This window comes from Copadichromis virginalis, linkage group LG4, assembly GCF_057382275.1.
Source record: "Copadichromis virginalis isolate Kocher_CV1m ecotype Utaka linkage group LG4, C_Virginalis_male_GT1.1, whole genome shotgun sequence".
NCBI lineage: Eukaryota > Metazoa > Chordata > Actinopteri > Cichliformes > Cichlidae > Copadichromis > Copadichromis virginalis.
This window is the reverse complement of record NC_140621.1, coordinates 31,661,926-31,683,325: the sequence shown is the minus strand read 5'-3', so window position 1 is coordinate 31,683,325 and position 21,400 is coordinate 31,661,926. Positions and strand designations below refer to the sequence as shown.

General features: G+C 42.7%; 1 protein-coding gene across 1 annotated transcript in view; it reads right to left on the bottom strand.

Annotated features, from left to right (window-relative positions):
* syt3 (synaptotagmin III) overlaps positions 1-20,548 on the bottom strand; it is a 41,741-nt gene extending 21,193 nt beyond the window's left edge. The window contains exons 1-5 of the mRNA XM_085454923.1: positions 20,133-20,548; positions 11,965-12,272; positions 9,541-9,949; positions 2,992-3,387; positions 532-634 (exon numbers count right to left, since the gene is read on the bottom strand). Of these exons, the coding sequence (XP_085311049.1) occupies positions 532-634; positions 2,992-3,387; positions 9,541-9,685 (644 nt within the window). The 5' untranslated portion in view covers positions 9,686-9,949; positions 11,965-12,272; positions 20,133-20,548. The remainder of the gene's footprint in view (positions 1-531; positions 635-2,991; positions 3,388-9,540; positions 9,950-11,964; positions 12,273-20,132) is intronic.
* Positions 20,549-21,400: the final 852 nt, after the last annotated feature.

Genomic DNA, 21,400 nt, shown 5'->3' with positions numbered 1-21,400 from the left:
CCACACCTTTTTGTATGCATATGTTTACAGTGCAGTTGCAATGCTTGCAAATATATGAAGGGAAAAAAGCAAATAGCAAAGTAGCTTCGTGGTGATAATAATTCTGTAAAAAAAAACACACTTTTCAGAAAATGTGCACTTTAGTGTTTATAGAGTTAACATTTGTGCCCTTGCTTTGAAAAAATCCACGTGTCCACAAAGTGAGATATCATAAAAAAAACATTCAAAACAAGCAGTGCAGACGCTTCGCTTTACAGACCTCAAAAGTGTTCATTAAAAGAGAGCAAGATTAAAACCGCTGTAACCTGAGTAATGCGATTTTTACGACTGTGTTTTCAAAAACACATTTTATAAAGGTAGAGTCCTCCTCTTATTGATGTACTGATGTGTTTGTTAAATGGATGTACGGTAATGATCACCAGCTCGGGGGTTAAAGTTCACTCCTGTTTTTATTTGCCTCTGAATTTGGCGACAAAAACGTCAGCGCTAACGGACTTAAATGAAAAACAAACACACACACTCGATACTGACCGAGGGGTGACCTGCTGTTGGGAGTGAGCGTTCGGCAGGTCTTTATGGGCTCCACCCTCTGAGTTGGGAACGTCTGGAGATGTCTGACTCAGCTTCAGAGTTCCTACAAGAGTATAAAATCTTTGGTGACTCACATGCTTGTTTTGTTTTGTTACAGTGCCACTAAAGACCTGCATTTTTGTCAGCAACATTGATCTCATTGATTGTTGTACTTTGATTTAGCAGGCAGTGATTTACCAGCTGAGGGGAGTGAAGGAATGAGCAGACATATTTACAATAGCAGAACATGAGCCAGCATTAAAGGCATACAGAGACGTGAAACAAGGCTACATCAAACTGCAATAAAGGCAGCCAGCAAACATTTGATATTGAATAATGATAAACAGCGTGCACCAGCGTTGACAGCCAGCATAAATAAAACTCCAGGATGAAAACTCAGAGCTGTTTTTATAAACTCAGGTCCAAAATATCTCTGACAACAGTTTCTATTTTAGCTTCTTTTTCTAATTGCTGCCTGTTTTTGTATAATGTTGTGCTCAGCTGACAGGCCAGTTCAAAACACTCCATCATCACATGCTGTTTGGACAGCATGGCTTAAAGTCAGGTGCATGTTTTAAGGCTGTCTTTTATTCCTGCAATTGAGTCAAAACAGCACAAAACAGCAAAAAACAGCGAGAATGCATAAAAATGGCAAATGGCCTGTATTTGTATAGCGCTTTACTAGTCCCTAAGGACCCCAAAGCACTTTACACATCCAGTCATCCACCTATTCACACACTGGTGATGGCAAGCTATATTGTAGCCACAGCCACCCTGGGGCGCAGTGACTGCCGGACACTGGCGCCACCGGGCCCTCTGAAGTGTCTTGCCCAAGGACACAATGACCGAGACTGTCTAAGCCGGGGCTCGGACCAGCAACCTTCCAATTACAAGGCAAACTCCCAACTCTTGAGCCCAGCTTTAAGTCAGAGGTAAATGCATAGGAATAATGGTGTCACATTACCATCTACTAACTGTGATATGTGATACTGACGTTGAAATATCATTATGGATTTCTATAGTTATGTAACTCTCTTGGCACCGCAATTGGATTTTGAATTTAATTAATCTGCTAAAAAAGACTCAATAAGCAAAGCTACGGTTTAATTTGATAATTTGATTATTATCATTAGAATTGTTATCATTTTATGAATATTTATATGTTATTCTATTATGTAACATTACTTCTCTCATCTTCATATAGTGCAATATTATCATTATAGTAATAAAGGCAATAATAATAAAGGCAAAATCCAATGAGAGTCTTCAATATATTTAATATTAATATTAATAATTTTAATTCGATTGCTTGTTTGTTCAGGGCATATCTGTTTTCACTTGGGTTTCAGTACGCTTAATTTATTTTCTACAGCAGGTGTGTTAAACTAAGAGCCTGGGGGGCAGAACCGGCCGCTCGAATGACTTTGCAAAGTGTGAAAATTGCAGAGGAGGTCATAGATTTGGGAATTTTCCCTGTATTTTGCAAAAGGAAGCATTGTGCTGCAGCTCGTTAAGAATTGATCATGTGCTTCTTTAATTTAGCAGTGTTTCTTTATAATGACAGTATACTGACTGAATGTGGGAAAAACTCATATATATTGCTGAAATTGCCCTCATTTTTCTTGAGACATCTCAGGATGTTCGTAATCTATTATCTAAATGGACGGCTGATTAAATCTGAGTGTTTTCAGAACGTACTTGCACAGCTATACACCAAAAGAAAGGGAACTTTTGGACAGAGTATTTTTTACAGGTTATTAGGCAGCGGTTTTACCAGTTCATCCCCCTTGAGATGGAATTGGGCTGTGTGTGGCTCATAAGCTAAAATGAAATTGACACTGTGGTCTGCATGCAGGTGTTTTCTGCAAGCATGCTCTGATAAAACTAGCTGCTAAGGACAGTTAAGCAGCCAAGGAGCTACTAGTAGAGTTCCTTCAGCATTCAAGAAGAACAAAACAGAGCTAAATGGAAAGATATATTTATCAGGTGGCGGGAATCAGAGGTCTTTAGGTTGTAAATCAGCCACTCACCTGCATCATATGTTCCAAAAATTATTTAAAAAAATAATAAAATAACAAATTTGCACATTATATTTTTTGTCATTTAGATCCTAAAAGATGTGTGTACCACTTGTTTTAAATTTTACTACTAAATAAATGTCTGTAATAAAAGACCACGCCAGTACGATGAAAAAGTAATATTCCTTGAGTGTAGCACCACTGAAGCCCATTTATATACACGCAGTAATGGTCAACATTCATCATAGTGCTACAGTTCAGACAAATTATTTTACAGCATGTAGGTAAACATATTAAATTCACTACCCTGTGAGTATATTAAAATGAGAGGGTATTGACGGAGACATTGCATCGCTCTTTCAGCCTGGCTGAAATGAATGTTTGCGTGTCTTTGCTCTCTCACCAGCATTGTTGGGGTAGGTGTCCATGTCCAGGTAGGAGTGCTCCTGGGTCTCATTTGGCCCTCCAACCACGCCTCCGACCTCACCCCTCTCCAGCCCCACTAGGTCAGAGAAATGGGGGTGGTGCTGGCCCTGCTGGCCAAGGGTGGGATAGAGCGAGGACGAGGAGTGGCCCTCTTTCCTCTGCAGCAGCGGGGGTAAGAGTGACGAGCCCCCGGCAGCTGCAAGGTTTCCGACACCGGCGGTTCCAGGAAGCAACCCCGATGTCAGGCTCAGACCTCCGCCCTCCTTGTCCCGCCATGGTAGCCAGCAGAGCTTCCAGGAGACGAAAAGGGAGACGGAGAGGAGGACGATGCCGCAGAATGTCACAATGACCGACAGCAGACTGACAGAGATCTCTGCAGAGGACCACAGGAAGAAGGTAAAGAGACGAGTTAACACTTACAAGTCTCTAGCCAAGATAACACTTCTGAGAGTGCACTTTTTTGTAACCTCTATTTAACCAACAAGTTAAACTCTTGAGATTTTTACACGATTTTCCTGCACTGAGCCTGGCAGGGTTAGCCCTGAATGTTTGTGTTTTTTTTTAAATCTGAGCTCCGAGAAAAAAAATCTTTGCAAGCACAGCCCACTCCCACACTGCAACACAACAATGCTAACAATGCTAAAGAAAGCGCTGCCAAGGGCCATAGCTTGGATATTAAAGATGGACATCTGAACCGTGAAGCCAGCTTGGAAGTACCTTAAACCTGCAAAAGGCCAACAGGGGGCAAATCCTCTGCTTGGAGAAAAACTATGTGGAAAAAGTCCTTATTATGAAAAGCTCCCTCATTCTCTCCTTTTTTCAGGAGTTTATGGCCTCATTTGCAAACTTCAAGTCTATTTGTATACACCATGACCTTTATTTGGTACAGTATGGTCCCCATTGGAATAACAAAAACAGCAAAGTAGGGTATGCTGTGATCTCTGTTGGACCTATGTGCAAGCTGCAAACTTCAGTCATACTAATAATGTAACAGTCAAGGTAGAGACAAGCAGCGCATGTGTTTAATAACAAGTTTTTATATTTTAATGAGTTAGGAGGACGGACACTTGTCTGTTTGCTCTATTGATTTGGGGTTAGGTAAGCTTAGTCTGCAGTGCTTTAATTGCTCCTGAAGTCAAAAGCTAAATAAACCCATAAAAGGCTAAAAAATGTTACCTGGTTTCATGTTTCGCCAGGATTTCCCCATAACATTGCAAGTTTCTTAGTAAAATGCAGCATCCGCTTATCATGTCCAGTTTACCAAAAACAAGACTGCGATGGTCAAAATGCTCAGACCAAGGATGCACAACTGAACATCACAGTGGTTGCGCACATTTTTGTATACAGTCTATGTTTAGCAGTGGTTTGAGCATGCTTACGAGATCAATTCTAACATGATTGTGTGTACCAAATGTAATCCAATAGCTGCTGAGGCATTTTTTTAAAAAGCGTCTTCATCAGCATGCATCTGGTATTTTACACGTTAACATGTTACGCATACATATGTCTGAGAAATCAACAATAAACCACTGCATGATGAACAATCCACACGCGCACACACGCACGCACATCGCTCCCAACATCACCACATTATCTACAAATCACGCATCACGGAGCGGCAGAGGCAGGAAAGGGAACCTGCTGTAGGCGTAAATAGCAATATGCAGCCATCCCCTCAAGCTCACATCCCAAATTTGAATCCTGAGCTTAAAATGAGGGCAAACGCTGGCAGAGTGGATGTTCTTAGAGAAGGAGAGGAGGCGGTGGGGTGGTTGGGTGGGGGTAGCAATTAAAAAAACACCAACACCGACAGTGATGTCTCTATGCAGTGTCATCCTGCATTTCCTCACGGTTATGAGCTTTTTAATGTGTGATGGCTCGAGGATTGTAACTGTGGAGTGAGGGTGGGGTTGAGGGTTTTCTGCGTGTGGATATGTGAGGGTGAGGATGTGGGTGTTTGGGATGGTGAAGGGTGGAGTATGACTCATCCGTATGTAGAAAGTGAGCAGAATAAAATAAAAAATACAAAAAAAGAGCCATTTCAGCACCAGACTGCTGGACAGTTCCAGCAGCAGCAGCCGCTGACAGAGCTCTTGGGCCGGGAAACTTTATAACTTCTGCTGAGGAGTGGGCACATGTGCGCATGCTGGACACTCTGACTTGTAAATTCATTATAAATTAATACATTTGTAAATACCTTATAAATATTATATGAATATTAATTAATAAATAGACCGAATATACAATGAGTATGTATTCTTATCCCGGACCATTTGAAGTCTTTTTATAAATAGCATCTTTTGGTCTGACGACTTTCATGACAAACGGACCAATCAGAATCAAAATGAACTACAGGCCCAGAGCCCTGAACATGAATATTCAATCACTGTAAGCAGACCAAGTAAGACACAGCGTTCAGATTTCCCAGACTGTGTACTCCTCTGCACCTTGCGGCATATAAGTAAAAATTTTTTTACCTTTTGCCCTCTTGAGCTGCATCCAGAACACGAGGTCACCAATTAAGAGTTTTTTCTGTCCGCAGGCGGGCCAGGCACGACCTTTGCATACTATAACTTTGTCTCACCCACAGAAGGAAATGTTTTCCAAACCTCCACAAGTCTCACACAAAGGCCTTAACCTCCCTTTCGTCTTAATTTACTTTGTTTCAGAGTGCCTTTATGGGCATGACAAAGACATAAGCACTTTTAAATCAAACAAAGAAGAATTACATTTTATCTGTAACCGGCTGACAACAAGACTGAGAGCAAATGAATGAAAACAAGACAACAGAAGCCAATCCTTCAGCCCAGGGCTACATCTTCTGGAACTTGGTTCGCCTACTGTCTCCATCCGCCCTCCCTCACGTTCTCTTTCACTCTCTCGTATGTAATCCCCTCAAACACCCCTCTTTCCTCGCTGTCATTTTTTTCCCCATGCTGTCTGCCTCTGCGTGCTCTCTCTCACTCTCTTTGTTCGTCACCCCAACCTTCTATCTGTCTCCCCCCTGCTTTGCCTCAGCTTCTCTTTGGTGAATTATTCATCAGCCTGTATGTCATTAATCAGCACTTGTTCAAAAGATATGATTGGGGGGCCGTGGAGGTGGAGGATAGGCGAAGGGACATAGATCGGTGGTGGAGAACACGATGAGGTGGGAATTGAGGAGCGACGAATGGGGGGGAAGGAAAAAAGCAAAAGCAAAGCACGAGAGAACATGATAACTGAGATCAGGAGACAGGAAGGAAGAAATGTTGGAAGGGGGGGGGGGGTAAAGGAATGAGGCAAAAGAGAAATAAAGACAGCCGTGATGAGGGGTGGGAAAAAAATGTAGGGCTGCTACAAACATAGAAAGGCTTAAAAACAGATTGGTGCGCATGTTGCAACAGACATATACGATGACTGGGTCAATTCTTCCTTTTTGTTTCTAGAGAGAAGAGGGGGTGGGGGGTTGATAAAGCTGATACAATTACCACACCATGTGTGAAAGGCTCGAAACCACACAGGAAATGATACAAAGAGAGTGTGAGAGAGAGAGAGCAAGGGAAAAGGAGAGATTGGGGAAAACAAGCTGACAGTGATTTAGAGCGAAACCCAAAGAGGGGAGGAGTTTGAGGATGAGAAAGGTTAATGTATTGATCTGGAGAGGGGAAAAAAACAAAGCGAGGAGCTAGAGGAGTAGGTTGTGTGCAGTTGGCAGATCAGGGTGCGCTGATAAGACGTGGCTGTGATCAAATGTGTGCAGGGACTGTCGGGGGCCAAGCCACTCGCCTCCATTTGTCTCTCTTTAGGGCAGTCGCTGTAACTTCCTGAGCGCTGATCCTGCCAAAGATCCATCGCTAATCCACAAAGCATAAAAAGCGAGTCAGCAGGCGGGTAGGTGTGTGGGTAGAAGGCCTCTGTAGTACGCCGTGAAGAGGGACTGAGACTTCCTGTCAGTCAGCGACTGATGCAAGCCCACTGGGAGTCGTACATTGCTCCACATCAAACACATCTCCGCTGCTTACAAGTCATTCACTGACAGCTTTCAGCGGTCGCGATCCTCCGAGGGACCGCGGACTTCCATCAGCAAACACCGAAAAATCACAGCTGGTAAGCGGTGGGGGCCAGCGCCTAAAACCATGGCATGACATTTCTTCTCAGAGCCATCCAAATCTCCGGAGGCAACACACAGGCAATCCAGGCTAATCTACACTGAGCCACAGATCCATGCTAATCTGCATAACAGCACAGTGCACTTCCAAATGGCTCACTAAGAACCTACACACAATAATCTCATCCACAGTGCAGCAGGGTGTACCTATTCACTCTGGCAAAGGATGTGATGATATAAATATATATATTCTTATAATCCAGCTCTGAGATAACAATCACAGAATTCTACCGAGACTCTTTTGGGGATCATAAAAGAAATGGGATGGACTTGTACCTTAGCCACTTCAGTCGAGAACGTGAATATTTCATGGTCTGTTGTTGTGAGTGCAACCATCCTTAAATGTGAGCACTCTTCTTAACATTTTGCCTCATCATACCTTAAAGTCACTGTGACAAGTCAGTACTAAAAAAGAATCTTTTGCTCTTACCTCTTTCGGGACAAAACCTACAAAAAAGAGTTCCAGTTTTAGAAGAAGGCCTTTGGTGTAAAACTTCATTTGGTCCATAATGGAATACTTAAACCTTCAATCATGTCTATATTAAAAAGAGCAGTTCCTTAAAGCAATACCCCAAATCTTTTTATAGTATCACCATTCCCTTCGCTGTAGGCTTGAAAGGTGTCTGCTAAGTTCACATTTTCCTCCCTTCAGAGAGAGTCCAGCCACTGTGGTCCTTGTGAAAAGATTAAATTGAAAATCAAAGCTGACTTTAGTTTGTTTTCATGGCGGGTGAGAAAAAAAGCATCAAAACATACAGATCAGCCATGGCAAGTCTCTGGATATTTAGGCATATTTTGCTAAGATTGTGAGTTTTTGAAATCTACTGAGCATATGGACGCGCAGCATAAGGGTTATTTATTCTGCTGCAGATGTTTGGAAAGTTTTGCTACTTTGTCCACGGTGAAAGCTCATTTTCTTCGCAGTACATTTAAACTGATTCAAATCAGGCTGTTCCTGCTCTGCGTGAAGGAGTAAATTACAAACTGCAGGGTTTGATGAGTCTTTGATACTTCAAGGGTATTTCTTGAATAAGGTGTTGCTTTAATGCTGAGCACAGGCTACCTAATTTCTGGTCGCTATGTCAGATCGGGCCATTATAGAGTAATAAAATCTTCCTCTTTTCTGACTGAAGGACAAGACAGAGCATAGGTGGCTCCCTGATCAATCATTCTGTCATTCACAGTGTGTTTGACGTCATCAGGAAGGAGGCACTAGCTCGCGATTTCACAGCCCCCCTAAGCTACAAAAGCAACATCACTCCTCTTTTGCTCTGTAATGTTTACAGTTGCTGGCAGATCTCTCTTTGTGAAATTCGAGAACCTTTGAGGACTCAAAGACATACTAACATGCTAACATCCCTAACCCTAACACAGGGTTCCCAGATTCAACTTTGGTTTTCAATCAACTGTAGTGCAACAATAAACAATTTCATTTCCAAAGTCAGCTCCTAACCAACGCCTTCCAGATTTGGCTGTAATCATGCTGGTATTGTGTAGACTGAACTTGGCATAAAGCAGGAAGCAGTAGGCTTAACTGGCAATTTTTGTAAAACACAAAATTTAAAAAAAAAAAAGGGGAGAATCTTGAAAAATCAATAAATTGCAGAGAAAGAAAGTTCCTGACTGCTGACTGAGATCTCTGTGCTTATATCGGTCAAGCTTGCAGAATTGAGGGAACCAAGACCTTAAAAGCCTCCGTTTAGTATTAGAGCAGTTCACACTGATCAGAAAAGCAGAAAAGCTCTACATAAATATCAGCCTATTTACTGTTGCAAAAAAAAGAGGGAAAAAAGACTGCATACACAACATGACAACCACTTTGTTACCAAGTGACACCTTATATCTTCTGCATGATCAGGCTCATTTCATGTAGTCTGTTCCCAGAATAAGGCAGATTTCACTGAGGTTTTATAGAAATAATTATAAGTTTAAAACAAAAGAAAAATAGCATTAAAACACCAATGAACTGCCAAACTTGATTCATAAGCATAGATTGTATTTAAACGCCGCTGTGGTGTTATCCACTGGTTAGAGGAGTCACATTCGTGTTAAGGGTTTCCAGTATTGCTCCTGTGTTGCTTTGACAAATAAGGGGTGGATCTGAGTACACAACACACAGCACTGACTGCTCTGGGTACTCTGGTTAATCCTTCTCTTATAATTTTAGTAAGTGGAACTTGTGGTTGAGCACATAAGGTTATCCAAAAAGTGTTTATTGAGGTCACTGATGAAGGGAACTGAGGGCCTTTTTTCTCTCTCTTTTTTCCAGAGCATGTAGGTTTAAGTCATTTCCACGTTGACTTCACTTTGCAAACACGCACGTTACATCCATCTTTTATTGAATCACTGTTTGTAAGAAGCACCAGGTGTGTGTGTTACCTGTATCAATCGGCCTGTTGCCCCTCCTCAGGAAGATGAACTCCTGGCAGCGTTCGTTCTGGCTGTAACCCCTCGTGTTGAAGCACAGCTCCTCCACCAACACCAGCGCCTTCTTACACAGGTCTTCATCCCAGTCCCCTGACATCCTCCAATCCGCATCGCACTCTCACCAGCAGTCAGCCAATGACAGCGCAGCCCTCGCCGCCCTCACCTATCGGACGGCGCTTGGGTAAGCACAGTTTTGGGCTGTCCACCTTTTACAAGGTGCGAGCTGAGAGCGATTAGGCAGAGGAAGTTGAGGGGACAGCTGTGATAAAGCAAGAACACGAGGGGCTCTGCAGGCTGGATCGCAGAGGCCAGACTGATGTGCCCATGAATGAGTGAGCAGCACCCGCCCCTCTCACTTTCCCTGAAAGAGATAAAATGAGAGAAAGTGGAGACCTGAGATGTGAGGACATAAAAGGAGACAAATCAAGTTTCTGGCAGACTGGTCACCTTAGCCATTAAGTGTGAACATGAATGCCAGAACCATCAGCAACTCCCTGATAGATGGTTGGCTCTATAATATTGCTTTAGCATACACTATGAAGACTGATTAGAGAAAACTGAAGAAAGGGTGAGAAAATTTGATCTTGTTGAGGGCAAAACTAAAATTTCTGATGTGTGATTAAGTATTTAGTTGCTGGTCGTGCTGATGAGGACTGTTGATGATTTTTTTTCATCTGGTAGACAAAACTTGCACACAAAAACGTAACATTTACATGTGTGGACTTTCTTGAACGCTCCTACAGGCAGGACACATTGCTCAAATTTCATCCTCCCACCTCCTCTAAGCACATGGCAGCAGAAGGCTCTTGGGCAAATAAAGGCACCACAAGGTTAAATGACATGTTAAATGGCATGTTAATGTATATGCAACTATATTAATGAATTAAACTCTTAAGTCAACCCTAAGTTTAACCTTGTGTTTCTATTACACCGGTTTCAAAAAAGTTGGGATGGCATGTAAAATGTAAATAAAAGCATTATGATGCAATTATTGTCAACGTCAAACCAAAAGGATGCTGCTGGAGGAACATTTAGCAACTAATTAGGTTAATTAGCAACAGATGAGAAACATGACTGGGCATAAAAAGAGCATCTAAGAGAGCTAGAGTGTCTCAAAAGTAAAGATGGACAGAAGCTCACCAGTTTGTAAAAAACCTGGATCTACAATTGTAGAACAACCTCAGAATGATATTTCTCAATGTAAGATTGTGAAGACTTTGACAATGCCATCACCTACAGTATACAATATCATCAAAAGATTCAGTGTGCAAAGGGATGCCCGTGACTTTCGGAGCCTCAAGTGGCACTGCATTCAAAACAGGTATGATCCTGTCGTGGAAATCCCTGTCTGCTAACACAAGTTACTGAGTGATTCACAACTGGAGGTTAAAGCTCCATCATGTACTGAAGATCACCCCCGTCTTCACTGGAAGCTTATTTGAGATGGACTGAGGAAACTGGAAAACTCTTCTGTGGTCAGACAAATCAAAATTTTCAATTCTTAGTGGAAAACACAGACATTGCGTCTTCCAGACAGAAGGGCAGAGGGACCATGTGGCTTGTTTTCGGTGCTCAATTCAAAAACCTGCATCTCTGATGTATGATGGTGCATTAATGCCTATGGAACTGGCAGCCTGCACATCTGAAAAGACACAATGTTATCAATGTTAACAAGGGAGTTCTTCATCCCCACTGTCGTCAAGTGTGTGCTCTTTCACGTTTTAACATAAAACACCTTGAGATGACTATAGCAAAATTAAAACTAATCAATTTACAGTAAGTTTAAGCCTCAACGCACTTTGACGTGACTGTTGTTGTGATCTGGTGCAATATAAATAAAATAAAAACTGATTAAGATTAGACAGTGGATGGATGGCTGTGCATTTACACACCACTTGGTGAAATGAAGAAATTAAATTATGAGCAACAATATACAGCTAAAACTGTTTCTTTTTATAGAGAACTAAATAGAGCGAGTTTTATTTCCTATCCCTTAAACAGGAGCCTTTGAATAATGCCGGATCCTTCACTCAATATGGTGCGCCCTTAATTTCACAGGGCCTTGCTGTCAATTATCTCCTGGGGAAACCGTGATTAGTTTGTTGTCGAAAACTGACCAGTGGGTCAGTCATTTTGGAAACGTATGTCATGTTTCAAACTAAAACACTTTTTACTGTAATTACAGAGTAATTCAGATAATTGTGAGCTCTCTTCCAGTGAGTCTCTAAAAGATAAATATACTGAAACCACAAACACTTTAAGAGAGTGCGCCTGGTTTCTGGCTTTTTTTTCTTTTCTTTCATAGATTAAAAATTGTGTACCAAAAGTCAAACTGAAAGAAAAATCTAAATTAAAGATATTACTTATGTGTTTTACCTTTATTGAACTCAGCTCTTCAGGTTGTGGGCCATGTTGCAAGCCCGTGTGGAGACACTACGTGTGAAATTTTCTTTGCAAACAGATTTGGCTGAGGAGCGTGGAGTTATGCCTGCAGTGCATGCATAACCTTTATCTTGTTATTTTCCTAATGTTTCCAAGATCAGAAATGGGAGCCTGTTGTGCTGAGCTCTTAGTCATCTAGCTCCAGCAGGAATTGGTGGAATGCATTGGGATCCTTGGCCTTGCCAGCACATCAGCGTGGACTGGATGTCACTGTCAGTCGTGGAGATCTTTTTCAACAGAACCTGGAAGAACATTAGGAATCAATCAATCAGTAAGGTGAATGAAGACAACAGGGGACTCAAAAATCCCACAAACATCAGATTGAGATATAATTAGATGCATTAAGTCTGACTCTCTTAAGTGTTTGCTCATGAGCCTTTCATTCAAAGGAAACAGGCCTTCTTTAGCATGCTGCCTTTAATTCCGATCTCATTCTGTCAAAATAAAAACAGGTCAGTGCCCAAACTCCAGTTTCTCACAGTGTCTGAGTCTCCAGGGACTCTGACCAAAGAACGTGTGCAAACTTGTGTCTGATATTACAGATTTGCTCCAAAAACCACCAGTATTGAACATGTCCTGGCCAAAAACCTTATCTTGTACAAGTGGTGTGGTCGGAAAATAAATCACTGGCAAAACAATGTTCGTGGTGAGAGGTCAGCTCACTTTTCCACTGAGCTGTTTTGTCCTTGCAAAGCAGCGGCCCTATTTCTCAAGCAAGGTACCTCGTCAGACAGGGGAAGGACTATTGATCATTTGATGTATGTTGTTCTGTGAAATGTCAGCGTCAGTCTTTGTGCACTGAGTGGCACCTCCCTAGCAAAGTGCTCCTTATGTGTCCATCTGTCTCCCAGCCTTCCATCAATCACTGCATTAGGCAAAGACATATTTCACTCCGAACAAGATCAGAAACAAGAAATGCTTCCAAACCCTTTCAAGTTTTCTGTCCCTCTGCTTGAAGACAGAAACACACTTCCCCTGTCTTGTTTGCTCTCAGTCACATAATGAAAGTCGGTCAGTCTATACACTAAAAAAAATTAATCTTAGGAAAAGAAGAGGAACAGGGTTAAATTAGTATCATGAACTATAACATTGTAACTGTATCTTGACTAAACCCCAATATCTTATTTTGTTAATTTTTTCCTCTTAAAGAAAACCGGTCATGGTTTTCTTCACTATTACTTGAGGCGCTCAGTTTCTGACACTTCTCTTCTTCTTCTTTTTTTAGGCGTCACCACAATGAATCATCTGCTTCCATCTCACCCTAATCCTGCCATTCTCCTTTGTCACATCAACCCTCTGCATTTCCTTCTTCATCACATCCACAAGCCTCTTCCTCTTTTTCGCCTGCCTGGCATCTCTCTATTCAGCATCCTTTGTCCACTATCTCTTCTGTGCACATGTCCAAACCATCTCAGCCTTCCCTCTCTAACTTTGTCTCCAAAGCGCTCGACATAATCTTTCCCTCTGACATAGTCATTTCTAATCCTGTCCTTTCTGGTCACTTCCAGTGAAATCTTAGCATGTTCAACTCTGCAACCTACATCTCTGCCTCCTGTCTTTTTGTCTCACTAACATCTTGTAAACCTTCCCTTTCACTCTTGCTGCTATACTTCTGTCACAAATCACCCCCCTGATACTCGTCTTCACCCACTGCACCCTGCCAGCGCTCTCTTCTTTGCCTCTTCTGTGTATAAACTAAATGAGAGTGGATATTTTCAATATGGCCATCGTAGGCACATGGCCTTTGCTATGGGGAGAGAAGCCCCCAAATCACCCACTTTTCAAATCTTCTGTTTGCGAGAGACAGCCACTCAGGAGTAAGATGGCTTATAAGAAAGTTGCCTTTATGGGGGAGGAGCTTGAGGAGTGAGTCATGCAAAGCTACTCTAGTACAGCCAAAATACAGTTGTGGAGTTAGAAATGAGCAAATAGGTGCCCTGTCGAAGTGATCAATTTATTTAAGCCCAGCTAATCTGTTCAAGTGCAGGCTTTTCAGGCCGCAAACACAATGCGGTTCAAGTTTCTCTGTTCAGTACAATCACAAAGCTGGAGGAGATGGAGATATTTTACCCCATCTGGAATCTTTCTTTCAACAGCAAAAAAGCATCATAGCTTTTTGAGAAGCTGTGTCGGGCAGTTTGTAGCAGGAAAAATGATGCACGTTAGTTACACTTTTATGCATTATAAAAGGAAATCATAGCACTCAAAGAATCCCAAGCAGAAATCTAAAGTAGAAATCAGTAAAGGAAAAGATGCTGCTGCCCCCTCAGAACCAGTCAACAGCTAAACTGGGGGAAAAAATGAACCAGCTGTGTCGTTGTTGTGACATATTTGCACTGTAGAGGTTCATGACTATCTCAGATTTGTGTTATCGGATTATCTAATCATTATATCAGTATGTGGTTAATTAGTAAATGTTTAGGAAAGTGTAATTTCAGGGTTTTTTTTTGCTACCTACATCCAAAATGTGAATTAGCATTAGAATTTATTTAGCGTACCCAAAGAATGAACACTGATGCTGTTGACTTTAGTACTCTGGATTGAGCCCTTAATAAATTAGACCTTTGAGCCTTTGCATGTAATTTGTATATTCCAGTTAAAGTTAGTTAGGCCCTCATCCTGACTAACCCTGCCTTTACTACCCATTCCCCTCTTAGTCCTGTCACTTTGATGTCTGCGATGAGGTCCCGACACCAGGTCTTTTGTGGCGGTGCGCTTTTTCATTTTCATTTTGTGTTCAGGTCCATTATTGATGTTGGTTGCTGGCTTTTTAAGGATCTCTTCTTGCTTGGGACGTTGCTCTGTCTGCCTTGTTTTGCCATCAGACGGAGAGGATTTGTCGCAGGGACTGGCTCAGAAAGTTTGGACTTTGACCGTGGCAGTTTTTATAGTTCTCCATGTCTCTGCTGCGAGTTGAACAAACATAGCTTAGTGTGTATTGGATGATCTCCCTGGAGCTCAAGGCTTTTCTCATCTGGGTAAACCCAGTATTACAGCAAAACGTGTAATAGCTACACCGGTCCAGTGTGTCTATTTCACGCTTTGATTCTAAAAAGCGTGAAAAAGATTTGCATGCAGAAGTTGCAGGAAGTTGCAGTAACAGCAAAGGGAGATATTTCGCTATGTCCTCGTGCTGGTAATAAAACTTTTGTATACATGTCCACTTCATGTTTTGGAGAGGCAAAGCATGAAATACACACAGCGGACTTGTGTGTCTATTACAAGTTTTGGTGTGATATCGGGTTGTCTGGTTAAATGTTCCCCAGGCCTTGCTGATATCTCAATAACCATCAACATTAATATCGAGCCTCTCTCGAGGCATTGCCAGAATGGCTGCCGAGTGGCAAGATGTGCTTCTAGAAGGACTTTATACTAAGCTCAGTAGACATCTGGATACATTATACCAACACCTGCTTTTTTTCTATAGTCTGCAGTTTCCTGTTAATATTGTAGCCTTTCTGGGGGGCATTTGGGAATTTGCAGTGGCAAAGATTGTGGATGGATGTGGATATTTACAGTTCACTTGCCCAGGTTGAGTTATATTTACTTTCATGTTAGATTAGAGAGGCTGTGACACCTTGAGTGCAGTGGGTTGCTGGATTGATCTCAATCCCAGTGTCAGCATGGACTCGTGTGATCAAAGGGATGGTGCTCTTATCATTAAAAGAGCTGGGAAGTAATGCCATGCCATGATCTCTGTCAACAGTGACTCACTGCTCTTCAAAAGTCAAAAAGTAATGAGAAGTTATCCCATTTGAATTTCACTAATTATCTTCATTAATTTGAAAAGATAATTAGATGCATGTTACTGCCAAAAACCGTGTTACTACCAGCATCGAATTTCACTTGTTTTAATTAAAAATAGACAATTGAAACTTTTAAAGTTAAGTGGATATCGCTTTTAAAAAATGACCAGATGAATATGAAAATTTGATTTTACTTGCAAATATGTTTTTTTCCATGCAAGAAAGCTGATTGTGCACGCACTGTTTTGTTAGATTTATGCTGATAATGCAAGCAAGATTGTTTTATCAGTGCAGGAAACTCAGTTAATGCAGATTCCATTTATCTTTCCATCTCACCGCAACCTATTACAGAAATTAATCCAAAATTGGCAAATCAAAAAGCAACACAAGCCCTCCTCCAACAACCCCACCCTTACTCTCGCCCATTAAGATAGCAAATCTGTCTGAGTGACTTAAAACCTGGGATATCTCAATCTGAGAAATGGCTGTCTGGCACAAAACTGTATGCCTCAAATGCCAGTGAAAGCATCAAGAGGGAGAGGCAAAAAAGAAATGGAGGAGACAGACAGAAAGAACGATTGTATAGCAAGAGACAGTGGAATAGGGAGACGGCGAGAGAGGGATAAGAGAGATGCTGACATTAAATTGGAGGCGAGACAGATAAAGAGGGAGGGGAAAAATTGGAGCAGAGAAGGGCAGGGAAAAAAAACAGGAAGCTGGCGGCGAGGGTGACACAGCAACAATGGTAATCAAGGTTTTGGGCGATGCAATTTACTACAAGCAAAATATTTACAGAAGATGGTTATTCGCCGATGAATATGCCTTTAGAAACATGGTGATGGAGCATTCAACTGAGATAGCAGCATGCCCAGAAATGCGCCCTACTACTTTACTGTACAGAGCAACACTAAGCCTCCCACAGACGCTCCATTGACTGCTGTTCTGCCTGGGATCAATACACACAGGGAACGAATACGCCACAACACAGACCAGTCGACCAGTAAGGTCACTGTCCGACTGGGCAGAGGAGACAGGACGCAGCGCAAGGTCACAGCGTAATCACTCCACGGAGAAAAAAAAGCAATCAGTCTTGCCAAATCACGTTAACGGGAAGGAGATGGGAGCTGGATGAGATGAAGCAAGCCAATCAGATCATGAGCTAAATCTGTCCAGGAAAAAAGGGCCAGTCGCACCAGACACCGGTTAGTAGCTTTAATGGATGTAAACCCAAATTCAGGGCTGTATCAGTACGAAAGAGACTGCAAGTTCAAAGCTACACAGGTGTCCTTCACCAAGATGCCAAACCCCTGGCTGCCCCTTCCCGTTAATCACTTAGGATAAATTACTCATTTTTAAAGGCTCATTGCAGCCTTTACATTCTCATTGCGACTTACAGGTGATAAAGCAGATGAGGCATTTATATTTGCATCCCCTTTTAATGAAGGGATTTCTTACATTTGCACAGTAAGGACAGATTTGGGGGCTCCTCTCAGGTGCATAAAATATCCAAACTATAAAGAGAAACCACATCCAAAGTCTGAGTAAAAGCACCAAAAAAACAAACCAACCCAGCACTACTCCCATTTCATATGGCTGGGGCATAGTGTAATAAATATTTATCTAATATTGAATGCACTCTCTCTATATTTTTCTCTTTTTCTTTTTTTTTTTTTTGGGGGGGGGGGGATTGGATTTCTTATTTTTTAGCGCAGCACCTCCCTCACACAAGAATTACAGTGGTTTTTCCTCCCTCGCTCAGAAATTCCACCGACAGCTGCTACAAACAAAACAGAAATCCTTGAGTGTGGCGAATGTGAATTTGATAAAAACCCAGGGGGCAGGTTTTTCAGTAACAAGGATCATGTTGGAGAGCGGGAGTGAAAGCTGAAATCTGTATGTGGAATCTGCCTCTGAAGGAAGAATCACACACCTCAGCCGGGTTCGGGAATTACAGTGATAAGACATGTGAGTCGCTGCTGTCTGCTGAATAAGAAGCAGAAGACATTCAGATGCTTACCACAAACCTGTGATCTTTTGCAACCCAATATGGTCATTTAGCATAATAATATATTTGTCTGTGTGCTGAATGAAATACATCACATGTGGGTCTTCTACAATTTTCGTTTTTCCAGTTCAAAGGCACCTGGATCGATATCATCAGCAGTGGAAACAGCAGTTGTAGTATTACCTTGAGTTTTTGGTTGTTTTTTTTTTCTGGAATTTAATTTCTCAGTTCACCCCACAGTCTGAGGCGGTGTAAGATCATAAAACCCTCTTTTCCTCCTATTCAGCTCCTTTCTCTCTTAAGGTTGGTCTAAACAGAATTACTGTTTATTGCTAAAATGTCAAACTATTTTCATGGAGGTAAAACTGAACACCTTCATAATTGCAAAACTGAGACCAGTCAGAGCCTTTTTATGTCAGAACATAATGCTTCTGTAGACAAAGGAGACTAATCCATTGGTTATACCTAATAGGATGTTTCAGGCGGATCTCACTGAACGTGCTTTCAAGTCTTTCTATCTGCTGCCACGCGCCTTCTTTTGTTTTCATCTGTACCTGGAAGTCATCTCTAATTGAACCTCTCGTTTTTGCCTGAAAGGTTTTGTTTATGTTTTTGTTTTGAAAGTCTGCTAATTCGGTTAAGTGTTTAAGTGAATTTCACACTTCTGATGTTTTGGCAGTTTTCACATTAACTTTTTTTTCTCTCATTTCAAGTCAGCCGTACTCCGTAGACTGGCATCTTGGCCCCGTGACCCTATCCTCTCTATTCTGGACTTTGATGCTATCAGCTGCGCTCTACCCTGCTGGGCTGTATCATGTTTTATACCACCTCAAATCGATGTACTCTTGTATCCTCAGATCATTCCCTATTCGTCAGGAGTATGCCTGATGCACTGAGGTCATGACCTCTCTCCACCAGTGCCGGCATATCCTCCTTTCTGTTTTGCATCACTTCCTTTTGAGGCCACAGCGATGTCTGCCTGAGACAATGCTATCATCGCTCCTCTTTGCTCACTCGGCTGTGACGGATTGATGCACAAGGGTAAACAGATAGGGCTACTACAACACATCTTTTTGGTTACTCCAGTGGAGCGGTTTCACGGGGACAGACTTGGCGCTGTATGAGGCCGAGATTGAGCATGGGGATATTAATGTCTATTGACTAGAGGTAATAGCTTTGCTCAGCCTCAGCCTCGAGGTTGTTCCAATTTAGCCAGTCCTATAATAGCTCCTGGACACCCTCTCAGCAAATAAATAACATGAGGTGGGTGAGTGTTAATATCAGCTAAAGACCATATATCTCAATAAACATTCAACCAAACACCCCTTCGCTTTCAAAAAGGCAGTGTCTCCTTTCATCCCCACTTATTTCTATCCTCCATTCACACATATCAGGGTTTCTGTTGAGGTTTTCACAGCTTTCTGCCACTCTGGGCCTGTTGGAGCTGCAAGTGTTTAAATTATCTATAACATGGGACAGGAAATAGAGAGCAAGTGGCCAGCCAGGAACCGTGGGATACTGGTACTGTTCTTCCTGTCTCTTGCACAGCCCGTGGAGCTGCAGAGCGGGACCTATTTACAGACAGGGAGTGTAATCACACACACACACACACACACACACACACACACACACACACACACACACACACACACACACACACACACACAGACAACGGGCCGCCTTCACTTCATTTTTCACCTAGCACCATGTAAGAGTGGTGAGTCAGTGTGTCTCAGCGGCTGTTTTTTTCTCTCCTTTTTTTGACCATTTGCATAAATATGGTTCTCTGTGGTGGGAAGGAAACTGTGTCTTTGATGGTGGTGAGGGGGAGTGGGGTAGGCTGGTTGGGGTGTGGGTGTGGGTGGAAGGGGGATTACGCACGTCTTACGCACGTCAACCTGTCTTGTGTGTTTTCTGCGTGCTCGCGCGCGCACCCCTCTGTCTGTTCGCCTCATACCTCATGTCGTTCTCGTGGAAAAAAAAAAGTTTAATCACTGTCGTCTGTGAGGATAGCTGCCATTAATACACTTGTGACACTGGTATCTGTCATATGGGCTAGACCAGCCTCCGTTACCTTATAGACTGCCTCCACACAGCATGCATCCCACTATAGGCTCGAATATGCAATGGCAGAATGCAATACAGAAGAGCCAGAGTGATGCACAAATAATCTACATTAAATATTCATGGAAAACAGACACATGCTGCGAGATTTAGGGCACATTCAGCAGAGCACGGTGCGGGATGCAGGATCAAAGGAGATATGACGCGAATAAAGCATACATCGCGGATATCACAGACCCGCATGCATGCTGCCTGAAAGGGGGCAACAAAAGGGAAGGTCTCCCTACCTTGGTGTTGCAGAAAGCAGTGTCCTCCTATCTGACCAATTTCCGAATTACGAGATTCTCCGCTGTTCTAGTCAGATGCGACGCCTGTAAAGGGGCATTCCGCCCTCTTTCGCTCTGTCCACCCCTCCTCTCTCTCACTCTCTTTTCCTCTCCAAGACGGCACCGAGCAGTAAGCCGCGCAACCGGGATGGCAGACTAAGAGAGAGAAATGAACAATATGATATATCTCCCCTCCCCTCTTTTCCCTCCCGTTTCCTGTGTTCTTCTCTTATATTTTCCCCCTCCTTGTGTTTTTTCCTCCTCTCTATTTCACTATCCCCTCCCTCTCACTCTCTCTCTCTTTCTCTCTGCTGCTTGCTCGCTCCCTCTCCTTTTTTTCCTCACTGTGCTCTGAATACTAATACTCTGTCTCTTCTCTCTCTCTGCCTGTACAGCCCAGCCAGTGCTAAAGACATACTGATGTATGTGGGGCGTGTAGAGGAAAAGAGAGAGAGAAGTGGCCTGTGGGTACCGGAGTGTGTGTGTGTATTGGTGGGAAGCAGGGATGGAGGGGGTCTATAAATGGTGTGGAGGGTACTGGCCTCTCTGAGCCTGCAGGGTACATGGAAGCACCCAGGATCTTGTTTGGACTTATTAGAGCTATGATTAGATAATGATACTCCCGCAGATGCCCCTGGAGAGGTGATGTAGTGCTGGTGGTGAGTGGGTTGGGGGCCACATAAAATGTTGCCGTTTTTTTATGGCAACATCAGTGGGATGAGAGGAAGAAACGGTGGGAGTAGAGGTGGGGATAGGGTAGTGTGAAGAGGAGGTGTTGCTAGGATGTCAGGTGGTGGAGAGCAGAGATGGGATAGAGGGTCAATGTTGTTCGGCTCTGAGCCAAAAAAAGGGACCTGGCTGGTGTGTGTGTGTTATGTGTGTGCAGCATGAGAAGAGCAGTTGAAGTATACAGAGGACATGATCTAGTTAGAATGAGACATAGGCTTATTGGAGTCATGATTAGATTATGATATTCCTGCAGGCCTCGTATATGCACATAAAAATATTTCTCTGTTTTATGATAACATCACGAGCAGGATAATGAGGACTCACCACGGTCAGCCGGGAACAGGTTTAGGCATTGTACGAGAGGGGTTGCTTTTAAAGTGGTGTCTCCCAGGGTGCCTTCAGGGGCCCTTGACATATTCCCAGAGTGGTCGACCCAACAAAATGAGAAAAGCTGTAATTCAGTTATAATTGAATTTGCACATCAAGCAGCGAGAGGACGT